General features: G+C 34.4%; 1 protein-coding gene across 1 annotated transcript in view; it reads right to left on the bottom strand.

Moving 5' to 3' along the window:
- Positions 1 to 711: 711 nt before the first annotated feature.
- SMARCA1 (SNF2 related chromatin remodeling ATPase 1) overlaps positions 712 to 17,265 on the bottom strand; it is a 30,564-nt gene continuing 14,010 nt past the window's right edge. The window contains exons 14-24 of the mRNA XM_074147929.1: positions 16,214 to 16,346; positions 15,074 to 15,222; positions 14,339 to 14,458; positions 13,042 to 13,152; positions 12,721 to 12,834; positions 11,512 to 11,634; positions 9,833 to 9,965; positions 8,705 to 8,823; positions 8,297 to 8,509; positions 2,903 to 3,013; positions 712 to 2,202 (exon numbers count right to left, since the gene is read on the bottom strand). Coding sequence (XP_074004030.1) covers positions 2,131 to 2,202; positions 2,903 to 3,013; positions 8,297 to 8,509; positions 8,705 to 8,823; positions 9,833 to 9,965; positions 11,512 to 11,634; positions 12,721 to 12,834; positions 13,042 to 13,152; positions 14,339 to 14,458; positions 15,074 to 15,222; positions 16,214 to 16,346 — 1,398 coding nt within the window. The 3' untranslated portion in view covers positions 712 to 2,130. The remainder of the gene's footprint in view (positions 2,203 to 2,902; positions 3,014 to 8,296; positions 8,510 to 8,704; positions 8,824 to 9,832; positions 9,966 to 11,511; positions 11,635 to 12,720; positions 12,835 to 13,041; positions 13,153 to 14,338; positions 14,459 to 15,073; positions 15,223 to 16,213; positions 16,347 to 17,265) is intronic.

Consider the following 17,265-nt stretch of genomic DNA (forward strand, 5'->3'; position numbering starts at 1 on the left):
AATAAGGTGTACACCTAACCATGTAATTCAATAAAAATTCAACTGGCTCTTCCAGCCTTTTATTTCCCTTTTTTTTTTTTGTTGTTGTTTTTACAATTTCAGGCCATAAACTTACTGAGTGACACTGGAGCCAAAAAGCAAGTGTAAATAAGGCATCTTCCTCTCTCTATTAATAGCAATACTCCAGGGATTTGTGATTATATATGTACGTAGCTGTGCAGCCTTTTTCCAGCCCATAATTACATGAGATGTCCTTCTCCCAAGGATAAAGCAGGATGTCAACAACTCCAATACCAAAATAGCATTTGGAAAGACCACCTTCTTTTCTGAGCACACCTATCCACCTGGATTGCGTACTCGTTTAAAAGCATGCATTGACACCCATGACTAACCTTCTGTCTGAAAGTTGTGCCCCATCATTATTAGATGTAGCTCTCAACAGGTGAATACTTTTTTTTTTTTTACACTACATGTCTTAAAAAATTAGTAACTTGTTCCCCAAACAAAAGCTCCATTCCAAAATTCAAAATCAAATTATTAATCTTTCAAAATGCTCAACCAAGTCATCACACCCATTTCTCCCAAACCTTAAACAAACTATCAAGAAAGACTGGAAATTACTCATCAAGCTTACAGATTAATCCAGAAAACTTCAAAGACATTCAAATATATTTTAAGTGACATAAAAGAATATGGGCAGAACTCCGTCCTAAGACTCAAGAAGTTTTTATAAAGTCCTGAATTTTACAAATACAGAACATAGCCAATGCAAAGCATGAAATACAAAGAGTTTAAAGAGGTTTTTTTCACCTCAAAACACCTCAAACCACAGAAGGAAGCAAACTGCACTAGAAGAAATTTACAAGTAGTCTTCAAGGGAAGAGCCATGTAAAGCACACTGCATTAATCTAGACTTGACATTATGAGGGCATGCCTCACTGTAGCAAGGTCCATACTAAACACCAGATCAGAGACAGAAGATTAAAGTAAAACATTAGATGTCACAGTCACTGTTCTACTGATCCAGGAAAGGCAGAGACTCCAAGGTGAGCAGAAACTATGAACCTGCTTAATAAAGGCCATTCTTGCAAAGTCAAAAAATCACACATCCAACACTTTCATCCCTTCATTAAAACAGAAATACTAAAAAGGAGCACTCCATAACATATCCCCATTGCTTCTGACTGACATGTTGAATCAAAGGTAAAAGTAGAAAGTTAGCAGAGATAATTAGAGCAACAAAGATCTTTTAGCACAAGGCAGCATAGCTCAGCAGCCTACCAATCAGAAGATGAATTATTTTGTTTGTTACTTAAAAAAAAGAAGCTGTTAGTTGACTACTTCAGTTTATTAGGCATAGAAAAGTTTCATCTAGAGGTCATGCTGAAAAACACCTCACCCTGTGTTTAAGCATGTACAAAGCCCAGCAGAAACCAGTGATAAAGAAGAAAAAAAGAAAAAAAGTATAAGTATTTGCTGGCTTTCCTTCTGAACACTTCAGAGAAAAATGTCAATTTAATGCTGACAGCAAACAAGGATGTCAGTCTAATTAGATTTTTTTTGTTCTGTCATGCTCCTGATCCTATCTAAGTACTCCTCTGAAAAAAAAAATAAAAAAAATAATCTGATCAATGATGAAGGCACAATTATACAAACCTTAACATTCGCTCTAAATGTAGCTATGCAAAAAAGGGAAAGAGGGTAGGGAAAACAAAGGTGAAGTATATTTCTCTTCAAATAATTAAGTCAGTTTATTTTCCAACAGCCATATAAATTTAAAATATGAAACAACAATAATACAGCTATAGAATCTAAGTTTTCTTTCAAAGCAGCACCATATAAAACATATAAAAGCTAAAACCTCAGCACAAGCTTCAAAAAAAACAAGGACTGAGTGAATTTTGCTGAAGACATGAAACTCACAAAATACAGTACACAAAAATACTGGAATGCATAAGATATAAAGCTACACATTTTAGGTAAGGAAAGACATTGCAAAGTATACAAAATTTGCAAAATTAAACCATGGGATCTGGGGAGAGTACCATGAATACAAAGAAGTTGGCAATTAATACTTGTAGATGGAGAGAAGAAAGTGGCAGTTTTACATTCAGCATTCAGTTTTCACGTTCACGACTTCACTTTCTTAGCATCTTTTTTTCCAGAGTTCTCAGCAGCCAAATCTGCTTTTCTCTTCTGTGACTAAAAAAGGAAAAAATATTTTATGAATTCAACAAAATGACGGCATTATAAAAAAAATAAATTAAAAAAAAAGGAAGTAGAGAACTAATTATTCAAAAAGATAAGTGACCCTAATGTATTATATATTTCAATTTGGCTTTTTAAGATATAATGGAAGGGCAAACAAAAATCCCATATTTGGACACTGAATTCTCCTACCCTATTAATCTTTTTGAAATCATTACATGGTCTCAGTGGTACAGGTACCACACATATCATGAACTGGCGAAAAGATGAGGACCTTGACTTATACACAACTTATTCTAAACTCCTCAAAACAAAAAAAGCAGTTCTTATTATTTCTTCTTCCAGGAACTACTATGTAGGGGAGGAATTACAATCTGAGATTAAATTAAAGTAAACACATGATGTAAATACGTAGGTAGACAGAGGGCAGTGTTACATTTTCTTAAAAAGAGTTTTCCTGTGCTACTTAACAATAGACTCTTCTCAAAAAAGACACCAAACCCCAAAATACTATGAGTTGGGAATATCTCCATCAAATCTAGGAGAGCTGTGAATACACAAATATTTCAGTTTAATCTCTCAACTAATGGCTTATACTAAACCAATCAGTGGCTACAATTATCTTTTTCATTTTCTAACAAAATATAATTGAATTCTGCCCCGCTTGAAGTAAAGTAAGTGCTGCTAAACATACTGCTGTAACTTTTGCTCCTCGTTTCTTCTTTTCAGCTCTTTCTTTTTCCTCAATTTCCATATTTTCTTTTTCTATTAGTGATATGAGAGTATTGCAGCGTCTCTGAAACTCCTAAGGAAACAGAAAACATCAAGTTCTCCAAATAATAAATTATACAAATTCTCTCATTTACATTACATTATATTCTCTCATTACATAAATGCTCAAAATTATTGAATTCCAAAACATTTAAGTTTTCCAAAAACCTTCAGTATTCATGTACTAATATGGTTAGCTTAGTTATTGTTCATCTGTCTTTACCTTAGTGTAATCTTCTTTATAAACAGAGAGATTTACTAAAATATTCAGCTTCCTGACACACAGTTTTCAGGATTGTCTGTATCTTCCAGAGTAACAGCCCAAAAGACCGATCTGATCTTTCACCTTGTTTAGATGAAGCAAATTATACCCTGCCAGCATATTATGCCAGATTTTAAAAAAATAAGTCTTGAAGTATATCTTTAAAGCAGAGAGAAAAGGAATCAAAGCTATACATTTCTGTGGCACACAGACTAGTTTTTTGTGGTAAGACACTGTAGAGCTCCAAACTGACAAAAATCTATCCGGTCTTAAATCATGAACCCATTGTATTTTTAGTCAAACAGCTGCCAAAAGGTAGCAGGCCCTAAATGCTTTTAGCAGCAAGACTTCCAAGCCGTTTGTTTTCAAATGGATCAAGATGAAATGCCATAAGGTCATTTATACATTAAAAAATAAGTTCCAATACCACTCTAAAAGTTTCTGCATTGCAGTTAGTAATAGTTGGCTTAGTTGGCTTGGTTAACAGAACTCATTTGACTTGGGCATTTGCTTGTATCCCATCTCAAAAAAACCCCAAAACCTCTTACCAAATACATAATAGTACTCGCTCTATAATTATTCAGTATGTTCTATGTTACATTGAGAACAGGGATTCCATAGGCTTTTCTTGCCAACTCAAAGCAGGAAGCTTTCTTCTGAGGAAAAAAAAAGCTGGAAAAATGTCTTATCTCTATAATTCATGAAGCAATTTTTGAAACACAAGCTACCCTAGAATTACCAAGTAGAATAAATCTTAACCTACAACTGGTCTATTTGCAATGAAGGGAACAGGTGACCTTTTTGCCCAGGAATTAGTCTCTATTTTCTCAGCATCTGTAACCTGTATATTGCCTCAGCCATCATGTTACATGATGGAAAATGATGCAGCCTGCACGCTTTCTTGATCCTGAACATTCTGAAACAATCAAGCATATGACTCATCTTTGAGACATTAATACCCTCAAGCTCAACCACATTCCTTAAGTTCTACATTTTCTTCAGATTCCTCTACAAAGGGTGCTCCATGGCTTTGGGCAAAAGCTGTATAACTCAAAAAGGACACAGAGAATCCTGCCACCACACAATTTTTTTTTACTGCAAAAAAAATTTCTTCACGACATTTTTCTTTACAAATCCCTCCTGGCAATGTTCCAGCCTCACGTATGTAGCTTTGTAAACAGGGTATTATAATAAGTTATTTCTACTACATCCATGTAAAAGTGACCCCATACACACCAGTACAGCTTCAACCAGCAATCAGGATGCCATGCTTGTGCCCTGGAACACAACAGTCCTGCTGGAGCTAAAATACTCTCACTTCAGCCAACAAAAACCCTCAAATTCTACCCACACAACAGGTTTTAGACAGAAAGGCAACAAGTCTGAGTAAACCTGAGTACAAGCCATTCCAACATACACTGCATCCCCAAAGAGAGTGTCTGTCCCAAAAACTCACACACTATAGATTAACAGAGATGATAACAAGTAAAAGACAGAAGTAGAAAGATGATTGCCAATATGTCAGAAGCATTTTACATCGTTTAATTTTGTGTATATTGCACTCAAGGTCTTAGGAGCTGGAGGTACAGAGTGATGACAGACTGCTCCTTAGTAACAATCAGGTAGATCTTTTCTTGTATATGAGAAACTGGTTTGTGTTACATTCAAGACAAGCAATTAATCAGAAAGTACTAAGAAATAACCTCGATCTATTTGCCTAAGGCATGAAGAAAAATCCTCCTTTTTCCTCAGGAAAATTGCTTGGATAAATACATACATTTATAAAAGAATACATGTTCATGGTTAGACTTTCTAGATGGACTACTACTCCAGAACATACTGTGCACTGAGGATGGATTCAAAACCAATTTTCTCTGGAGAATCAAAGAAGCAGTTGACAGTAAAACGTGACATGCTCACAGGTTTCTCCTATACCTACCAGTAGAAAGAATCTGCATGATAAATCCTGCACTGAGCTACTGAAATTTCAATATGGACTGATCCCTTCTATTTATTATTACAAAAATACACTTAAGAGTTTAAAATGCCTTACACCTTCAGAGATGAGATTTTATTCAGTGTGACCTGATACTTTTCTCTTTAGGATGGAAAGAGGTAAGATGTACTTTGCTCACCCCTTCATAGCTATAAAGACTAGTATTGCAATAAATAAGATGTGAGCACTGAACCATCACCTTCTGCATGACTGAAGGCAGAGATGCTGACTTGGGAGTGAAAGTAGCCCTAAGCTCTGTCAACAGGCCCGTATATTCCTGTATTTACAAAGGATCATTTGTCTTATACTGTGTAGGGTTTGCAGAAAGGTAATAGAGAATATGCATAATTTATGACTTCAGAAAACAGATACATGATTCACCACTGCCATGACATTTTGCATTCTTCCTGCACGGACAGAAATAAAAGAACAACAACAACAACTCAACTTAAAAAATTTAAACCTCTGGGCCCAGTCAAAAAAAAAAAAAAATTACAGATTTTAAGCACCCTCAATCTTGACAAAAAATTACAATTTGTGTAAACAATCTGGTTTTGGAATAAATATAAGAAGCAGAAATTTTGTTTTCCAAAGAGAAGTCTTCTGAAGGAGAAGAAACAGAAGTAAGATGATAGAAGATAAATTAGCTGTTTAGATGGAATTCAAGAGACATCTAGTGGCTAGTAGAACAAAAAATTCTCAAAAAGCCTGTTTTCAGAATTACACTGCTCTTTCTATCTTGTTTCATATCAGTCTGATTGTAATGAAGGGTGATTTTGAGATCACATGTATTTCAGTATTCTAAGAATACTGAAGAATTTTTATCCACTTTCACTGAACTTACTGTTTACCCCTTTATAAAGATTTGTATATATACATCGTTCATTATGCTTGGTATTGAATGACATTACAGCACAATCCTTCATAAAAATTACCAAGTTCGTAAAAAATGGACCCATAGAAAACAATACTTCCACAAATGTCAGGATATTTGAATACATAAAATAGATCAGTGATTGGCAGTTTTAAACTACTAAATATAGTAATACATATCATGATAAACTAAAACTTAAGAAAATTAAATGCACGTTGAAAGTGAAAGATTACTTTAGCTTTGTATTTTTGTTATTCTTTTTCAATTGTGTAATAGCAGCAAAACTGAAAATAAAAATATTAACGGATAGAATTAAGAGAAAACAGAAGCCAAAAGATTCACTATATTCCCAGTGCCTCAATTTCAGCATTAGACACTACAGAACATATTTCTGCACTTTAGCAAATGATTCCTATCCCCTTTAAGAAGAAAATTATACTGAACATAAGGATCTGTGAGAAGACTTAAACTGAGTATTTAACTCTACCCCTGACTTAACTATACATCAACCAATATTAAATGTTGGGCTACATTTTCAATTTCTAGTATCCATTTCTTTGATTTACTTGAATGCATTCCTCCATAGACAACTTAAAAGAAACTTCGTAATAGAATAAATATTGGATGTTTCTCTCTCTTCATGGGCATAATTTTAAAATACAGTATTTCTTCTAACAGACATTTTGGGCAGTAAAGCTTATAATTCTTTTTAATTAAGGGATAACTGCTGCACTATCCAGAAACACTTTAATTGCTGAAATATCAAGTAGAAATTGTATTGCATAATTATAAGTAGCACTGGGAAAAGCAAATATTCCCACCTGTTCAAATGCACATTTTAAATATTTTACTTTGTTTTATTTATTCTTAGCACAGTACCCAGAACTCTGAAAGAACATTTTTATAAACAAATCCTGAGGCCAGGAAATGAAGACAGTAAACAATAACACACAGTAGTTCTGCAATTGTTAAACTACTAAAAAAAAAAAATCCAGATTTGTATATGAACAGAAATGACATTGAAGTTACATGACTACAGCACAGCATTTCATTAGAAATTTGCTTACAAGACAACGGGGAGCATCTACGACAGCTTTATAAGGGACCGTGTGCTTCATTTTTTTTATTAGCCATGACCAGTAGGGTTTTGTTTTCACGCACACAAAAAAATGCTCCAGCTCTCACTCATAGCAATTGAGTAAGATGAAGTTACTTCTGGTATTAAAAAACATTTGCAAGTACATTTTTCTCCATATAAATACGTTCACATGAAAATGCACATGTGTGTTTCTTACATAAGGTGCACATACTTAAATTTTACTCATGAGAATCAGGGGAGATCTGAGCAAAAATTCCAGGGCAAAGCTAATAGCTTTCTATCATTAAGAGTCCTATATTTTGAGCTTGGTACCTACAAGGTTATTATTAGCACCCACCAAACCTTCTGTTAGTGTTATCACTTCCCACTTAATAACTAAATTAGGGAATGGCTCTGCTCTTCAGACAGAGAAAGGAAAAAAAAAATACAGCTAAAATTCATATAGTCTACTTGCTATCAAACTTGTATTATTATATTCTCTAAGTATGAATGAAGTCTTCAGAGAAGTATAACTAAAAAAAATTTAAGTCCTTGCACATGATAATCCTTATTCACAACTACAAAGTGCATTTTAAACCAATTGCTTCAGTGATTAACTCTTACATGAATCACTAAATTTCCTCATGCTTTTGGAAATAAAGTACCAATATTACAGAAGGTGTTCTTTCCTACCAGTATATAATACAGATGTTTTTAGTCTTTAATGTTGTCTAATTCTGAAAAGCAGTCAATATTTTTAAGAGACATTGTTTGGTGAAACTTTTAATTTGCAATAAGAGAAACAAGGATATTCGTAAGGACAGTCTACCGCTGTATTAATCCCTCTGGGTAACATGAGACTTCAGTGATGCAGGTTCTCTCATCTGTTTTTTTCAACTGTATTGTGTTTTTTTGCTGTACTAAGGAAAAAAGTTATTTTATTAAAAACTAGAAGTGAGAATAAAATCCAAAGTTACTTTTTCAGCACTTGTTTCCTTGACTTCAATATTCTGGTACAAATCCCAAATGTTATGTGATGGTACTTAAAAAAAAAAAATGGAAAAAGATACTTCATATTATAACTTAGTCCATGTAACTGATACCTACCATTGCAGTTCTAGATTTGATAAACCAGTCAAATCTGAACTGAGGAGCATTGCGCACACACTGCCTGAGTTCCTCATACACGTTTTCTTTGTCAAAGCCCATCTTGTGTAACATGCATATCAAAAATCTGTCTTCCTCTTCTGTGTAATTTTTCCCTTTGTTTGTTCCATACTGAATACGCAACTGATGAAAAGGTGCTTTATATCTTGCAATCTGAATGCAAAACAAAAATAAGGACTATTAAACTTAAAATATTACATGAAGAATTTAAGTATTAGTGCAGATTACTGATATATGGTATAATATACATGCTATATAAAAAGACAGAATTCCCATCTCCAGCTATTCTTTTTCTGAAGGAATTTGGAACAAGTCAGCTGCAGAAAACAAAAAACTTGCAACAATTACTTTGGCATCGAGGGCTTTCTTGATACTGATCCTCCGCTGAATTCTTGCCTCTCCTCGTTCGATTTGAGCCATAATCCTCTCAATGTCCTGTAGTTCATTACAACGTTCCCAGAAAACGGCTAAAAATGCAAAACATAATTTGTAAAATAAAATCTTTTCCTCTACTCTTACTACTTTACTTAGTTGAGGCACTCCAGCCAAAAAAAGAAATGCAGTTCGTTGGTCCATTAAATCTTAAAGGTTTGCTACTACTCTCATTTCTACTATGCTAGCCAAGAAATAAACTCACATAAACCCTTTATCCAATATCTTTAGAATTTAACTCTAAGCAAAGGTTTAGTAACAACTGTAACAAAGTTTACATTCAACGTACTTACTTAACTGTAGTCATGTAAAACTGAAAAAAGAAAAAAAACTATCCTTTCAAAGATAGCTTTTTGTAACAATGGTGAAACAGGTTAGAACTGCTAGTCCAGCAGTGAAACATTCATATTTCAGTTGTCACTAACTACTCTACGGTCAACAGAGACTACTTGGTCCATCTGTTACAAAAAATAGTAATTTGTGGCCTCTCCAGTGACATCTTTTAGCAAACCCAAAATAAATTCAACACTTTGAAGGGAACTCTTGTGGAGCTCTTCCTTTTTAAGCTATAGAAAAAATATTACAAAGTTCAATTTTACAAAGATGTTGAGTAAAATTAAATACAAGGATGGAATGGGAAGAATTCTGTACAAATTAAGCAGCATCGTGTAAGTACAAAAGACAAAGATACAGTGTACCAGCTAAAATAGCACATATACTCACAACATAACAAATCATGTTTCCACTATATGGCAACTTCATGATTCCACAAGACTATGTTGCCAACATAAATTAGCTATACCAAGTTCTAAATTTTGACTAAGGAGGGATAAAGGCAGCTGAAGGCATATTTATAGGCTGCAAATTCAACCTTTTTAACAGAATTAAGTCTTCTAAAGAGAACCAGCACGTTATTTTAATAAAAAAAAAAAATATTATTCTTACACACATCCAAATTCCACATCTTGTAATTTTAAAAGAACATGTAGCAAAAATCATGATGATGCCACATGATTAAGAAATACACTTCAAAATATCACAAACCTGAATACTCAATGACCTCCTCAGGTGACTTTCCCTCCACCTCACGGGCAATATTGTCTATATCATCACGACCATATTTCTCATTAGCTTTAATAAACTGGTTAAAATCTCTTTTATTCCAGTTTGTAAAACCCTGTAAGCAGCGAGAGATCAAGAAAGCATTACGAGGTAGAAGCAAAATATTTTGCAAAGTTTTGTCTTATGTATGTATCATTTGCTCCAATTGGCAACGCCTCTGCATGTCACATAATTACAGTGGTTAATGGTCTTTCAGGATTTCCATAAACTTGTATTATCCAGGGTTTATTACTGAATCATTAAAAGTCTAAAGAGTTATTTTTGTGCATGACTCCCCATGCATTAGTAAGAGCTTTTTACTCTTCTTTCTTTTCAAACGTTTATACGTGGTATTTCATCAAAGAAACAAGCTCAATGACAGGTTACTGTAATTTTATTTAAGTCACCCTTCAGCAGATACAAGCAACAAATGTCTCAGCAGTATAGGATGCACCAATGTAAGTACCATTACAAGTTCTTAGAGTAGCACAAGTATCTAAAGCAAGAGCTCCTACTTCAGACATTTACAAACCTTGAACCAGACAAACAGTTGGATGAAAGCTTAAGTATGTCAAGAAGCAACCTCTATTCCAAAAAGACGCAGTCAAATGGAAACGCTATAGCACTGTCAAATGGAAAATTTTTTATGTACCGTAGAAATTAATCCAAAACTGAACAACAGTTAAGTGAGATGCAGTGCACAAAAACATCATCCAAGATGAACAAACAAACAAGTCACATGCCTGAACAGCAATTTGTAGAGCACAGTTTCTTTCATCATAGAAATATATTTACAAGGAACTCTGTCAGTTCTCCTGCTGAATAAACTCACTCCACAATTAGATAGCATCTTTACAAGAAGTCTAATATACACAATACAAATAGTTCTTTTTAAACATTAATAGCAGTACCAGCATGCATATCAGCACCAACTTAAATATTTCCTCTGCTATAAACAGGTGAAATTAATAGTCAAATTGTGACCTTGCAAATTTCTTCAAGGTACATTATGCCCAGTTCTTTTACAGAAAATTTTCCAAATCAGAAAATCCTGTTACTTTGAGACACACTTTTCTCCTTAACAATTAGCTTTTAAGAAGCCTACTCAGCAGGATAACAGTCCAAAAAGTGAAGAAACAAGCCAATGACAGGGATGCAGTCCCAGTATAAAAGCAACATGCCTAACAACATAACTGGGACAAAATTAGTGGAAGTGACATGATGTCTTATACATCTGTGTAAATACAGTGTATGTTGATAGAGGCTTGTCCTCCGATTCAAACCTTCATTGATAAAAAAGCATGCAAGGTAGATGCATATACAAGAAACCCACAGATTGGATTTTTGCATGTACTGCTGAGTAGTGCATCTGCTGTACAAGTCCCTGCCTCAGAAGCATTGTAGACCTTCAAGGAAATAGCAGGTGACTAAAACGTAACCTTGTTCAAGGACAAGAAAGGTCCCTCAGAGCAAAACCAAGTACTATCATTACATGTTGTGTGCTATCTTCTTTCTGTAACATCACTGTCGCTTTCCTTTGCATATTTGTCATTATTAGTATTCATATTCCATACTAGTAAAAAAATATATATGATTAAATACTTCAGCTGCTTTTATTTTACCTGTGTTAGAAGCTTTTCTTTCTCTTCAGTTTCCTCAGTGTTCAGAGGCATAGACTCATCTATCTTCTTTTGTTCCTCTTTTTGTACCTGAGCTGCATTTGGGAGGTCAGGATTCCTGGGGACCTGAAAATCAGGGGTATCAATAAACAGTGCAGCAACATTATTAAAGAGACTGTACACTTTTCTATCAACCTTGGTTTAGAATTTACACGCACATGTGAGATCTCACAGGACTGATCTAGTCCACACCCACTAAGCATTAGTTATCACAGAACAAAAATCCCCACCACCCAAACAACAAAAGAAACCACTGCTCCCCAACTTGGCTACCCTGAAAAAAAACAAACGAAAAGAAATGGTACTTATTTAAAAAAAGTATTATGTTTTTATCAGTAACTACAGAACTGTTGCAAAATTGAAAATATTATCCTCCAAGACAACGTGATGTATCAAATACTGTAATTTATCTATGTCTGTTCCTTTTTGTCTCACAAGCTCTAAATGTAAAGTTTATCTTCACTTTTAAGTAACAAAAGGGTCCTATTCACTTTAAAGAAACTTCATTGAAAAACACTGTAGAATACATGTAAATGGTAAAATACATTTTTTCCAACTATTAAATATTAAAGCACTGATCTGTACAACAGTTACCAAATGTTTTTTACCTGGATTTGAATCTTATTGCTTAAACCCTTCCTCCCAAAACCCATATTTTGCCAAATGTATGTTGGAATTAGCAACTGGCAATATGTCCTGTAGCCACCACTTCTCCTCATGACTCAGGGATATCGTGAATGGCAGAGCCTCACCTAGTGTACACTATCATAGTTCACCTATTTCAGTGGCACTTCTCATTAGTTACAGATCTGCTCTCTTACATCCAACAGTTCATAATGGTTTAGAACTACAGTGAAATACTACCCGGTTTACTATAAAGCTATACACGCTGCCAAACAAAGGACCAGACAGACAACATTATGTAAACAAGACCTAGCAACATTTTATCTTTCTTTCTCCACGCTGACACCAATTTAGTATTTGTGATCTTTAAACTGTATTTAATTAATTTAATTGCAATTCCATACCACACAAGAGCAAACAAGTCAGAAGCCAGTATCCAGTAAAGACTTTGCAGACCTTACATATTTCTACAGCAAAAGCCAAAGGAAATTAAGATCCGGTTTTAACAAAAAAAAAAAAAAGCATTACCTTATATCCTATAGTCTTACGATAATACAGAATTTCTTTTTCCAGAAGTTCAAATAACCGTGGTGGGAAAAACTGGAAATCCTGAATATTTGGTTGTTTTGGAGGTCGTGGAGCCTTCAAAAATACACAATACATAACTTTATTATAAGCTTGATTTATATACAATTAAAATGCCATAATTCAGCAGTGGTGGCAACCTATCACTTTGTAAATACATTCATTTTATTACCAGTATAGAGTGAGAGCAGGGGATGCCACATGGGAGGGGAGAACAACAAACAAAAAACATAAAAAAAACCCCCATACTTGCCAATTTCCTACCTTTGGGACTTTTGGTTCGCTAACACGTAGGGCTTCTCTAAAATAAGCATCAACTGCATAATTAGCTTTGCGTTCTCGTTTTGGAGGCTCTATCCATTCCATCATGCTCAGCTACATGCAGAATAGAATAAAAAGGTAGTAGAGTACTTGTATGCTTTCCTAAAGTCACAAAAATAATAACTAATGTGGTACTGCAAAACAGGAACATATTTTTGCACAGCAAATCTAATGGTTCTGCTCAACAATGAATACTACAACAGAGCTCAAAAATAAGCTAGAAATTCTGGCTAATGATAACATGTATTTAAACATATAAAAGATAATACACAGGTAAGGGAGTGCAGTGGCATGGACAGATCAATTTACGGAATTCTAAGTACTTCAGATACCTGAGGAAGGTTATGATTCCATCTACCAAAACACAATGGAAGGACTGGGGACTTGGGCTCTGAATTCTGTAGTACCTTGTGGTATGAATTAATTGCTTCTCCTCTAAATATCACAATCAATAACCTCTACAGAGGCTACAACATTGGCAAAAAACCATCCATTAGCAGCAAATTAATCTTAACTGAATTACTTGAATTAAACATACTAAAGCATGTTTTGAGACTATGCTGTATTCAGCTGGCTTCTTGTAATGAAATTATCAACACGCAAAAAGTATATACACACACACTCCTCTGTTCTCATTAAATATTTTTCTAAATGTTTCTTCAAAATTGATAGGAAACTTGAGTTAGAAGAGCATTTTGTAAACAAATAAGAGTTCACATATCTGATTCCAGATAAGACCTTAGAGGTATCTTGACTATACATCCCATACAAAACACAGACACACAGAGGTAACATTGTGGGATCCCAAGTAATATCTCTTTGTTTGGATGATCCTTCTATAATTATGTAAATTGTTGTACAAACAGTTCACATTAATGTGTGTGACTAAAACCTTCACTGCAAAAGAGATCTAAGTCTAAAACCATTATGTAATGGCATATAAAACCATTACCAGGCCTGTTTTTTCCTCTGGGTTTTGTGGCAGTTAAATAATACTGACTGCAGCACTATAGTAGGATGCAACATGGTATTTTAGCTTCAGAAAGGATAAAATCCGAGCAGATTTTACTATGAAGAAAAACAGTGGAGCTGAAAGCTAATTCAACAAAAATTCAGAATATGTGGATTTTTCAGTGGCTTGTTACTTCTCCAAAATAACCTTTATGACCATAACATTTCTAGTATGGCCTTTATGCTTGCACCCCTAACCTAAAGTCTTAAAGACTTTAACAAAAATTACCTTTTGCTTTTCTCTATAATCTTCACCTTCAAAGTTGTATAAGCTCATCTCTGTGTCCATAGTGAAATTTCGTAAGGAGCTCTCGCCCATTTTCTGCAATCTTTCATTCATTTCAGCTGTCTGAAATACAGGAAGATACTTTTAGCCTCACTCAAGCTGTTTTGTTTTTTTCTGGGAAAAAAAAAAAAAAAAGGCAAACCCACCCACCTTTCATCATTATTAAAACATTCTCAATGTCTTTCTGCTTTAAACTTCTACTTACATTTTTCTTGTAAGGAGAGACAGCCATAGTGCTTTTCAATTTTGAACAATCTGACTCCTAGACTTTCCATTAAACTAAATTTATTATGCTGAGATGTAGCCCTACAATTTAACTTTTAAATTTAAATGAAATTTATGCCCAGCTCTTTGGAGCTGAAATGGTAGTTCATTTTTCCACAGAGCTACTTATTCCCTAATAAAGTTCCATAAAGTTTTTGTGTCTATTAAAACTTGTTGGCATAAATTTACACCTTTCTAAAAGCTCACAGTCAGTCCTCAAGATATGGTGCATACAGTCTGAGCTTTGAAAATAATTGTAACTCACTAATTCTACTCCTTCAAAACTTTCATAAGCTTTAAAATATTTACAAGTAGTAAAGTAATACTTGGGCATAATCAGATTTAATTTCTATTTTGTGCATATATATTTAATGTTTGACACATTTCAAATTCTATACAAAACTGTTCTCTGACCTTTTTTTCACCTCTTTCCAAAATAGTTGTTATATCTTCTTCTGTCAGCTCGCTATCTTTGGAAGCAAAAACATGTGTGGCTCCATGCCGGATCATCTGCAGCATTTCATCTTTTGCCAGTTTGTTAGACTGTTGGTCTATGAGCCTTCCTAAAATTAGAAGAAACGTGTTGAGAGTTATAATACAAGAGTTCTAGTAGGATCATGCAAACAGTGGATTTTTTTTTGGTTCACTGGCAGAACAAGAAAGGAAAAACAGAAGAACAATGCAGAAAAAAAATTACATTTCACTTGAGCTGAAAGCAAACAGAAATAGGGAACTTTAGGGAAAATTAATAAAAGTAACAACTTTGGATCAAGCCAAACAAAGAATGTTTCACATTCCAATAATCCAAATTTTATGGTTTAGATTTTATTCTTACAAAGTCAGCTGAACTTTTAAGACCAAAATCTTATTTCAAGATGAAAAATTACAAAGTATTCTGTAATAACCATTAAGTAGTACTTAAGATTTTTAACATTCACTTCACTGAGTCCAACCCAAATCTCTGAAGGTTTTTCCCCAAAATTCTAATTTCTGTCCCAAAGTTTCACTTATCCTATCTTATCTCTTCACAGACCATCAGAATTTTGATCAGCATCTTTTCAGTAGCCCACCCTTTTGGAAATACAACCAACCTTCAAAACTTAGCTTGAGAACCATAGTTTTTGGCAAACTATTCTTACAAGAGCTTCTAAACAGAGACACACAAAGCAGTCTTAATGTTCCGTAAATTCTTATGTGGCAAGAAGCATGTCTATATAGTTACTTTTATCTGTCATGGAACATTTCTTTTCTTTTTCTTTTTTTTTAACGTATCACAACAGCCAAGTAACATCTATTCAGCTGTACCTTGCTTTCCTCATTTAGAGTCTTAGTATAAGTTTACACCCAGGTTATTTAGGAAAACAGATTTTTTTCAAAAATTTCAGCTGAACAAATGAATAACTTATGCATTATAGTTTCTTAGGTTGATTTAGTGTACTGCTATTATACACAAGGCCTGCTTTCTCTCATACTGTACATTTGTACAGTTATTTAACTCATATTTTAAGGGACTGAACAATTCTGTTGCAGACAAACACATATAGCAGTTGATACCTTGTTGTATAACTATAGAGTCCAGTCTCAGTTTTATTTCAGCTCTTTCTACAATCCTCTCTTCAACAGTATTATCAGTGATTAGTCGGAACACCCGTACTGGTTTCTTTTGACCAATACGATGCGCACGATCCTAACAAACATAAATCAATGAGTGTTCAGCAACAAAAACTCACAAGCAATAGACAGTTAGCTTCCAGAAACAGCAGTCTGAAACCAGAGTTATTTCTTGGTTCCTTACTTATTCAGGAGCACACAAAAATATAAAACCAGTAAAGCAGTATTTACTTGTATCTGGCTATTACACCTTTCAAGTTTGGGTCATTCTATAGCAATAAGTGCATCTACCTCATTGTAAACCAAGATAACAGAACGTCTATCTAGACTGCGATTGGGAAGTGGAGATACAACAGTACGTACACACACACACACACACACACACACACACACACACACACACCTGCCCTGCTTTCAAACTAATTCTCTCACTTGACATAGGTATTGAAACTTTGCCATCCCTGGCTTGAGCACATTAATTCCATGGGCAAAGTCCATGCAGCCACAGCTTCAATACTGTAGTAGTCCCAAGCTACCTACCTACACTAAAGCATCGATATGCAGCTTGCGTAGTACAGGTACAATACACAGCAAATGAGGTTATATAGCTAACATACTATAGTTATTTGTAACAAAACATGTTTATTCTCGCTAGAAAACATGAATAAAAATATTAATTTTGTCCTCTTAAATAAAAAAAAGTTAAACAACTGGCCTTCAAGCTGTTGGTACCAGGATTTTCTGACTGTTCTTTAAATATGAGTCGTTAAAACCATTACTCTCCTGCACAATATTAATTTCTTCTTGTAAATCCTACTAAAGCTCATAAATCACACTCATCAGTTTCCAGGAAGTCAGTCTACTATCGGCAGTCAGCATGCACATGGAAAGGATGAGTTATTCACAGTAAGTATTTGATGTGTTTAAGAGAATTAAAAAACATAAACCAAAGAACAAATACCCCACTCCCCTCAATCATGCAAGAAGGATCATGT

The sequence above is a fragment of the Numenius arquata genome, chromosome 5, assembly GCF_964106895.1.
Source record: "Numenius arquata chromosome 5, bNumArq3.hap1.1, whole genome shotgun sequence".
In the NCBI taxonomy this organism is placed as follows: Eukaryota; Metazoa; Chordata; class Aves; order Charadriiformes; family Scolopacidae; genus Numenius; species Numenius arquata.